The 10,385-nt window shown below is 41.8% G+C and overlaps 1 protein-coding gene across 1 annotated transcript in view; it reads left to right on the top strand.

Annotated features, from left to right (window-relative positions):
• Positions 1 to 9,058: 9,058 nt before the first annotated feature.
• Positions 9,059 to 10,385, top strand: part of adamts16 (ADAM metallopeptidase with thrombospondin type 1 motif, 16) — a 53,186-nt gene continuing 51,859 nt past the window's right edge. Inside the window, exons 1-2 of the mRNA XM_086309912.1 lie at positions 9,059 to 9,145; positions 9,254 to 9,344. Of these exons, the coding sequence (XP_086166038.1) occupies positions 9,059 to 9,145; positions 9,254 to 9,344 (178 nt within the window). The remainder of the gene's footprint in view (positions 9,146 to 9,253; positions 9,345 to 10,385) is intronic.

Raw genomic sequence — 10,385 nt, 5'->3', positions numbered from 1 at the left:
GACCTTTGAACATAAACACCAACACAGTGCTTTATTTCTGCTATGGACGGTCATCTGTTCACCTAACTGATGATGTGGGACACATGCTAACGAAAGTGATGACCTGACTGTCTGTTCCTTGGAGAGGAGTGCATCTTATTTAGATGTGTATATTTGTAATTTCAGGGAAGATGATTATTATTACTGTTATTTATTAGTAGTAGTATCATCATTACTAGCACTTGTAGCAATAATAATAGACTTGTCAAGCACCAAAACAAAACAAAAGATCCTCAAAATTTCTTTTTTCATGGCCATGTATTCATGGATGTATTAGTTCTTCTCTCTGAGTAAACCATAACTCGAATGGCCATTAGTATGATACATCTTTTTAGCTTGTCTGCACTTTCAACATATTAAGCTAATACTAATGGAACAAAGCAGGCCTTCATAGTGGAAGGTAAAGGGTTTCTGCAACCGCACACGATGTTCTATTCACCATGAGTGAAATCTGTTGTGGATGGGAGTCATGGCAGGAGAGTTCAAAGATACAAGTGTTATTATCCAGGTGGAGAGTAATTTCTTTGTTAAGTTACGCTACTGTGCCACCTGGCAAAACGTTTTTACCTACACAGTGCATCTTAGTAATAGTGAGATGATATTTCAGCGTTGAGCTTTTGCAAATTTCACAGGACTTTGTGGGAAAAAAAACTTCAGTGACTTCTGAACAGCACACATGCACTGGTATTCCTGGGTGGTCTGAACTTTCCACAGTTTGGTTATCATCGGGGGTGGGAGTGTTGGGCTTTGGTTTGGTGACTGGTAGTGAATTGGAATTTGCTGGCACTTTGTGCCAACAAGGGAACTTCTAATCCATACCATCTAATTCACACAATGTGGGTTTGACTAGCACTTTGGTGTAACTGATTTGTTTGAATTTATGGTGCAAAAGCACTTTAATTGAAAGCATGTGACTAACAGGTCTGCATGCAATGATCCATTTAACATTTTAAATGTAACTGACTCATCAAATTCAGAACTAGTATCAGTAAACTAACATCTGCAAGATCCGAGCAGCTACACTTACTCCAACTAATAAAAAAGGCTAAGTATTTTCTTTTGGAGTCTTTCAAACTAATTTTGTGTCTCAAAAAAGAGCATCATTCCAAACATTATCCTGACTAAGCTATTTCATCTAATTCAGTTAAAAACTTCAGTTTGGTTGACTTACACTGGTACCTGGAAACTCCTGAGGTTTAATGAATGGTGCTATGGTAGCAACTAAATAAGCTGACACAGGCTGTATCTCGGTAGGAGCAAGATATTTAGCACGCTCTGTAAAAATGAAGAGTGAAGTAGTCGTGTCTGTCAAGACAGTAAGAATACTTATCTGAAAGTCTATGTTATACCCATTAAAATAGAAACGCTGGACCTCTTCATTGCATGATCTACAACATAAAAACAGCTATATTGGCAGGTTTTGTGAATTCTGCTCCACTCTGTAAGCATTTCACACACATGAAGTTTGAGCTAAATGAAGACATTTGTTCTTTTTCTCATCTTCTTGCCAGCAGGTCAAGTTCCACACCACTCTGGACACTGGCGAGGTTGTGTGGCACAGAAACTCTTGCCCAGACATCAGTTCCCACAGGATGAAACCCCGCCACTAGTTTGCAGACATGCAAATGTTTGAGTGAGAGAGACACTTTCCTTTTGGTCTGGCACTGTAAAATGGAGCTACTGTAGTGCAGTGCCGAAGGTGAGACTCACTGTGTGCTCCTGAAACAGGCATCGCATTTATTTTGCATTTTATGCAAGAATCGAGCAATTCAGAGAATAATGGCTTTCAATGGAAATGGCTAAGGCTAGTATATTACTCCTTTTGTACACATGCATAGCATCACCTCTGATAGAGCCCTGCAAACAGGCTAGCTTTCATCTGCCATTGCTGATAGTAAGTGTAGAAATCTTTTTTTCATCCCAGCATGAAAGCAGTTTCATAGAGCAGGGGTGCTTACACAACACAGAGGTGATGAACCTTAGCAGGCTCTCACCCCTGCAGAGTGTCATAAGACTGGCTACTTTGTTTTTATGTTTCACCCTTCCAGAGATGCTCTTTCTGCCCCACTGATCACATACAGCATACTACCAATAATTAGTGCAATTCATTGGCCCTTCATTTTTATCTTGGACTCTTAATACCAGTGAGAGAAACAGGAGGATGTAGGTGACCGACATGAAGTTTCCCTTTTTTTTTTTTGAAAATATGAACTAAAAAAATATCAGCAAGAGGTAATATAGCTCAAGAAGCACCTTTTAAAAAGAGTTGAGGTCTTTAAAAAAAGGTCTGTGCATGCTGTAAGTTGCTGCTGTGCACCTCAGATGTTTATCTTGTTTATGCCCAGCAGTTGTCTTCATTACTTACATACTAGAGTGGGAAACTGTGACTCCAACCATTAACTCTGCTAGTGGTGTAATTAAAGTGCTCAGAGCATAACCATTATTTTAATAGGACACTTGTTGCAGATGAAAATGTGCAGCTGATTGGATTAATAACCTACGCTACTCCTTGATAGCAATAGATCAACATGATGATTGCTACTATAAATCTGATTAATCAAGAACATGTCAGCTCCGTCCAGGATCATGATCCGGCGTGAACTGTAGCTGCTCACATGATCAAACATGGTCAGAGCAGGACCTCCCATGCTGCAAAACTTCTAGGGCCAACTGATGTAAAGCAATGACAGCACAATAACTACACTAATCAGTGGTTATTATGAAGACTAATTCCTGAGTCACTCAGCCATGTCCCATACATTATCTAGTTCAGTGGAAGCTTTTGAAGAGGGTAAGAGGTTGGAAAAGTACATTAACATATCCCAAGTGCAACTTTCCACCGGAGTGCTGCTGAGTCTAATAGTGCTGCACGGCACTTTAAACGAATGCTGCTGTTGCAAACATAAAATATGGAGAAATGTGCATGGACTGTTTTTAGTCTATTTTTTATAGTGAGTAAGACTGTTGTAAAGAAGTATGGCAAAACATGTTGCTTTCCTAAAATAGTGCAGAGGACGGCACACACTGTATACTGCCGCTGATGTGAAAACAGATATTTTATCATGGTATGATTTTTAAACGGTTTTAAACGGTTTATAAGTAGTTAAATTCAAGAGAAAGCATATGGGGCTATCATTGCAGCTGAATGTTGGAATCTAATGTGTTGATAAATTACATTGCACAGCATTATTTAAAGAACTTGTAAGATTCAGTATGACTGAAACAACCGTAAGACAAAACTGTGGCATGAAAATGTACCTCACATGTCTGCACAACGTAGCCAAACTGGCATTTCGTCTTAATTGAACTCCTCAAAAAAATTAGGGGAACATTTTTCAATCAGAGTACAGCATCTAGTTAGTTAAACTTCTCAGATATTATCTGGTCAGTTAAGTAGCAGAGGGGGGTTCAATCTACTTCAGCTGTTTTGGTGTTCATGAAATTAACAACAGGAGCACTAGAGGGGCAACAATGAGAAACAGGAATGGTTTTACAGGTGGAGGCCACTGACATTTTTTCCCCAACCTCATCTTTTCTGACTGTTTTTTCACTAGGTTTGCATTTGGGTAGGGTGAGTGACACTACTAGCACATACCTGGACTCTCAAGAGGTTACAAAGGTACTCCAACTCTTCCAGGACAGTACATCAATACGTGCCATTGCCGGAAGGTTTGCTGTGTTTGGTCTCTCTTAAGCATGGAGGAGAATCAGAGAGGTGGCAGTTACTCTAGGAGAGCTAGACAGGGTCATAGAAGTTCCTTAATCCATCAGCAGTACCAGCATCTGCTCCTTTTTGCAAGCAGGAACAGGAAAAACACTGCCAGATCTACAAAATAACGTCCAGCAGGCCACTGGTGTGAGTGTCTCTGACCAAGCAATCAGAAAGAGACTTCATAAGGGTGGCCTGAGGAGTCGGCATCCTCTAGTGAGCCAAGTGCTCACTGCCCGGCACCGTGGAGCCCGGGTGGCATTTTCCAGAATTGGCAGGCCCACCACGGGCGCCCTGTGTTTTTCACAGAGGATGGTACGTTCACCCCGAGTGACAAACAGGAAAGGGTCTGGAGAAGCTGTGGAGAACGTTATCAAATCAAATCAAATCAAATCACTTTTATTGTCACATCACATGTGCAGGCACACTGGCACAGCACATGCGAGTGAAATTCTTGTGTGCGAGCCCCACAAGCAACAGAGATGTGCAAACACAACAACACAAACGAGCAAAATACAAGAATGGCCAACCTGAAACTAATAAATATATGTACAATATATAATAGTGTATGTTGCCTGTAACATCATTCACTGATCTACCACCAACATTGGTGAATCAGTGATGGTCTGAAGAGGCATATCTATAGAGGGGCACCAGACCTCTAGGGGCTAGTCAGCATTTAGACAACCTTTTGCACTCACATTTACACTCATGTGTAATTTAGAATCACCAATTTACCTTAGCCCTCTAACTGCATGTCTTTGGGAGGAAGCTAGGGTACCCAGAAAGAACCCACGCAAGCACAGGAAGAACACACAGAAAGCCCCCAGCCTGACGGGGGAGTCAAACTCAGGACTGTGCTGCCGAGCTGTTAGTCCAGAACAAAAAAAGTAGCAAACCTATGATTACCAGGCTCGATACAGAATTTTCTTTGTATTTTTGCCCTTGATGGGTTGAACCACAACAAATAGCAATAGCATACATGTGGTGTGTGTATGCTTTTATGACCCCAGTGATTTTCCTGTCAGTTGAAGTCTTGTGTGATCTTGTTTTGTGAGTCGAAGCAACTAACCACTCATGCTAGATTGTATCACGTCATCTCAACAACAATAAATTAACTTGTTGAATTTCATGCATTGATATTGAGAATGACTGTTTTTCTAGGTGAAATCTGATGGGTTTTGTAGTGTTGCTTTATGTTTTTAAGCAGTGTATATTATTCTCACTTCTTATAAAAGGTGTAGTTTAAAAAAAAGAACTATTTTTGCTTTTAAAATATACAAAAAGAAGATCGGTGAGGTTCAGCAGTGAATCCAAAACCAAAAACAGGCTGTAGTATCCATCTGCAAATATTTAGGGGAAACAGTGTTTCACACTGAGGTGATACATCCAAGGTGTTTGGATTGTACTAGACAATGTCAGGACAATAGCAGTAAAGACGTCGGTATTCTTCGACAGCGGTGCAGAGTTTTTGCAAATTCTGACTAACCCTTCAATCATCTACACTGCCTGGCAACCACCGTCTCCCATTGCTCCGCTCCACCTTCATCTCCGTTTCCCACCTCCCTTTACTCTTGCTCCGTGTCAGTTGCCATCAGTCTACCCCTCTGTGATGCGCTGAGAGGAATTCTACAGCTGCTGTCAGCTTATTGTGCACGCAAACACACAAAGACCCAAACACATAAGTACATCCATACATGCGTGAACAGACTCACACTAACGTACAAAGACACATATGCACATAAATCACACGAGAGCATGCACACAAAATCACATATGCTTACCACAAGCGTAGTCTGCTCTCACCAGACACGCACGCAGACCTTGATGACAGCTGCTATCTGCTTTAGCTGTTGAAATGATCGATCCTTAGGAGGAGAGTAGGTGTTTAGTTATTTTGGGGTGTTTTTGGTTTACTTTTGATGATGTGCTAATCCTACCTGGCATGATTGTCTGCCAGTGATATTTTTTCCAAGTAGGAAGTAGACAAACAAATGAGAGGAACTGATGGCTGATGCTCAGTGGTCTCAGACATCTTCTGGAAATTCTATTCATTCTGTGTTGCTGAAGCAGTAAAGATGCTCTTTGGGATTGTTAAAAATTAATTTTCGTACATATTTTAGGCAGTTAATGTCTTCTTTTCGGGCTCTTTCGGTGTCCCTTGTTCACATATAACCTTCAAAGAAGTCTAAAACAAGCTGTGCATCTGGAATGCGGCTGTTGTTTGATCAGCATCTTTCTGCAATTTGACTTTCTTCTGTATTCAGCCTCACCAAGTTCAGAAAACTTTGGAGAAAGTTTGTCCATCTTGCAATTCAAATATTTTTCCTCTTTGTATCTAGATGCACTTACACAGGTAAACAAGTGTGACTAGACCTCAGATACTAAAATTACGTGTCACAACATAAGCACGACATAAAAAAAAGGTTGCCTTTGGTCTCACTGAACAACTTTGATCACAATTTAGATCATCTGTCGAAGGCCAAGGTATTTCAAATGGCCGGGTTTTTGCTACAGGCAAACTTTAGATTTCCTCTAATTTTCTCTTTTGGACAGCAAAGACTTTTTCCTGGCAAACATCCCACACGGGTCAAATTTTTAAAATCTTTTTCTAACTGTACATGCATGCACTTTGATGCTAACACTTGTAAGATTGTTAAAAATCCTGTAATGAAATTTGGGGTGGGGGAGTCTGGAGACTTCTTGTGGGTTCTAAGCCACCTACTGCTAGACTGAAGCTTTAATCACTGGCATTTAATCTGGATTAAATCGTGGATTTGAAGGCATTGTATGTATGTGAAAGTATTCTTATATTTAACCTGTGATTAACCTGTTTTTCTTTACTTCAATAATGTGCAAAATGTTAATTTCCAACAATAACCATGATTGATGTTCTTGTTTTTCACTGCACTGTATATTTTAGACTATGTGCTGGAGTGAGTTCCCTTTATGTGTCAGTTCTCTGCCTTTGTACATCCACAGATGTTATTGAAGACAGACAGTAGGGCTTTAAGCCAAGCTGATTGAGACAGGAAGACAGAAGAACAAGCACTCAGACGTGCAGGCAGACTGAGAGGCCTACAGGAGCTCACAGGTTCGGGGGTCAAAACACTCACAGCACTTGGTGTATGTACAGGAGCTTTCTTTTTTCAGTTCCTTCAAACAATACAAACAACAAACAATTATTTCTCAGTCTGCCAGTTTGATCTGCCCACCCGCGCATCCCACAGTGAAGCATCCTGCCGTACATCCCAACAAAAGGCTGTCAGACGCCTTCGGGGGCCAAAGGTGTGGCAACTTTCCAGTCAGCTGTGAAGATCTGCACTTGCTGAACAAATATCAATCATTTGCTCACACAGATGTATAAGAGCAGCACATTTTCCATACATTCACATGATGCCAGACACACAGATGCAGAGTGAGTATTGGATTGCTGCGAGTGCACACATGTGTCTGAGCAAGGGGTCTGTGTAATAATGTAGAAGGGGGAGGAGGAGGACGAGGAGGGGTGCTTGCAGTGTCAGCTGCTGTTGTAAAGCACAGATTTCCTGAACCTCCAAACATATGGTAAGAATTGTATTCATGACGGCATTTTATCACTGATTAAACCCAGGATTGGCAAACAGAGGCAGAAATCTGGAAGTGGGTACTGTATATGTATCGGTTTTATAGGCTTATAACATATTACTCTCAGAATGAAAATGTTCTTGCATTTGCTTATCCTGCTTCCTATCTGTAGGGGACTATGGTTCAGGAGAAAGTTAGTTGTTGGTCACTGATTTCTAACTCACTGATTAACGTTCTGACGTTCAGAACAAATTAATCTGTCATACATGACGGCTATCACTAATGCAACATGACACAGGCCATCTGGAAGATTCATCAAACACTTTGCATTCCAGAGGGAAACAAATCCACAAGACCTGGTGTCATAGAGAGCTGAGTTCACTATTGGGTTAGCTTCTGTTCTTCTCTTCCTACCAATTTACCAAAGTAAACTTTCTATCTAGTGTGCTCTGCACCTGAACATCAAATCTATATGAGCTTTTAGATGCCAGTGTTTCTGTTACGAAAACCCATGCTATATGTAGTTAAATGCTTCTAAATATAAAGTCATCAAAATATGCCACCGTCTGATCTTTCTGCTTTGTAGAAATTAGAAACCATATGCAAAAATACATTTCATCCTCTGTGGACTCTATAAACCCTCTGGCTTGAAGATCACCTTTAATGACTTTCACTCTGATTCAGATGTTTTTTGACTCGGTGCCACAAAGATCACTCTGTAAACACCACACATTTATTTCCCCTGCCGTACAGCAGAGATCTCATCTGTTTTTTCTTTTAGGATGATAAAATACTTCAGAATATGAAACAAGTGCTCCCGATGCGTTGGCTCCCACACTCCTGAGCACTTCTATGAATGACTGCAGGGAGTTCAGAAATGTTGGCACGCTGCCTATCAGTGCAGCTGTGGAATATTGGAGAGATGGGAGAACGGCAAGCGGATTAAACGGGGTCAGTGGTTAAATTTCAGACTGTAAACCATCACAAATTACTGATTACCTGCTCCGGGGTGTAATCTCTGAATCGCGTTTGGACCACTAGATCCACATGACTGGATTCATATATTCGAACCTGACCTTATGGGGGACATAAAGAAAACCATTTTTTTGTGTGTTTGTTAAATATCATAGCGACCATGTAAGCTGAGAAGTAGAACATCTCTCAAAGCAGGTGCCAAATGTGATTGGCTACAGGCTGTAGCCTGCTTAGGGTAAGCCCCCCTACACCAGAAAACACTCACACAGAGTATTGTGCGCAGAGCTCCCTCGTCGGGCTCCCAAGAGAAACATATTCGGACTCTGTGCGATTTTTACAGGAGTCTGCCATTGCCAAGATGAGATGCGGCCTATTTAAGACAATCACATAATTTCGTTGGGAGTCAAAAGGATCCGTGGTGGTCACTGGGTAGAGAGAGGGGGGGAGAGAGCGGCCGAGTGAGCGTAGCTATGAGGGAGGGAGGGAGAGAGAGGGGGGGGGGGGGGGGGGGGAGGTTGTAGGGCTGTCTGAGTGGAAAGAAAGAAAATGACTTGCCGGGAGAGAGGACTGGAGTTCAAGCAGTTTACCGCGATTGGAACTCCGCATGGAAATAAATGGAGACCAAAGTGGTTAAACTGAAGCCTGCATGCGAATCTCTTTGATGCTTCATTCATCTAAAGCAGAAGTGCTGCCTCTGCTGCTGCTGTTGAATTGTTTTATTTAAGATATCGATACTGCTGGGAGGTGTGTTAAAAGTGATCCACGGACATGAATTTCTTGCGTTTGTCTTGCGCAGCGTGCAGAAACTGGAGACCGTCGTTTTTCCACCTGCTGTGGTTTCTCACCCTGGGCAACGTAAGTCTGCGTGCATGCTGCTCATAAAGTTTTCAGGAACTCAAATAAGCAAGTGCTTTCTGCATAATTACTCAAACAAGTTCATTTGCACTTCTTCTTCTCGCGCAGAGCGTTCTTATGAATGCTGGTGCTGACAGTGCCGAATGTGATCAAGGCGCATCTATTCTGCTACGGTCTCTCAATTTACCTCAAAACACAGGTAGGCTTTAAACAAGAAAAACAGAGGGGGGAAGTGTTGATGTGTTTTTGCCACTGTAATGATGTTTTTGTGGGTTGCTGGTCTGTTTTATGCTTTTCAGCTGAATTAAGACAATAAATACTTCTCGCTCGCTCACCCATAAAGCGGTCAGCAGCATCAAACGGCGCTCACCTGCGTTGTGCGTTACCGCCATTCACCGCTGGGGGGCAACCTGTACCCTGACTCGGAGTCACTAGTTGGTGCATGCTGCAGAGGATCTCAAACTGTGGTCTACAGCAAAATAAGGAATTCTTTCATTCTGTAAAAGTCGTTTCACTTATTTCACGTTACATGAAAGGAATTATTTATTAACGTGTCAAGTCAACAAAAAAACACACACACACAATAAAAATGGCTCCCAGAGCAATCTAGCTGGGACAGTGACCAAACTCTTCCTTGAGGATGCAGTGATGCCTGCTTTGTCAATTATTAGTGCCAGCAGTTAAGAGCGAGGCTTTCATCTGTTCTTGTTTTTGTGGATCTAACCCCATGTGGTGTGATGACTCAGCAACTTCTTTGCAGTTCTCTACCAGATCTTTTGTTGTTGTTGTTGTTGTTACCATGAAAGTGCATAAATATGTCTGCATAAATGAACTCTCTGTGAGCACATGTGCGGATGATCTGAAACAGAAAGGAATGGGAAAGCCCTCGCTTGTGTTTTGAGTTAGTGTCATAGGCAGCGCTTCAACAATTACTTCTCCTTGTTAATGTGTCAACATTCATATGTTAGAACGAGTTCATATGCAGAATTCATATTTTCATTCCTTTATCATCTTTAAGCCAAGGTGCCCACTGGCTGAAGACTTCATCAGTGCTAATGGCACTCAGGAGCCACTAAACCAACAAACCAACAACTGCAGGATCTTGTCTCAGCCTTGTCTGTCTCTCTCTTTCTGTGTGCATGTGTGTGTGTCTGTGCGTGTGTGTGTATGTGTACTCTGTTCTCGCGGACTCTTTGTTTGTATACTGTCAGACATGGGTCGCCGCAGCTGTTTTTTGTGT

The sequence above is a fragment of the Aulonocara sp. 'chitande type north' Nkhata Bay genome, linkage group LG11 (genome assembly GCF_057382095.1).
Source record: "Aulonocara sp. 'chitande type north' Nkhata Bay isolate Kocher_YH1m ecotype deep benthic linkage group LG11, A_spYH_male_GT1.1, whole genome shotgun sequence".
NCBI lineage: Eukaryota > Metazoa > Chordata > Actinopteri > Cichliformes > Cichlidae > Aulonocara > Aulonocara sp. 'chitande type north' Nkhata Bay.
This window is presented reverse-complemented; position numbering and strand designations above follow the sequence as displayed.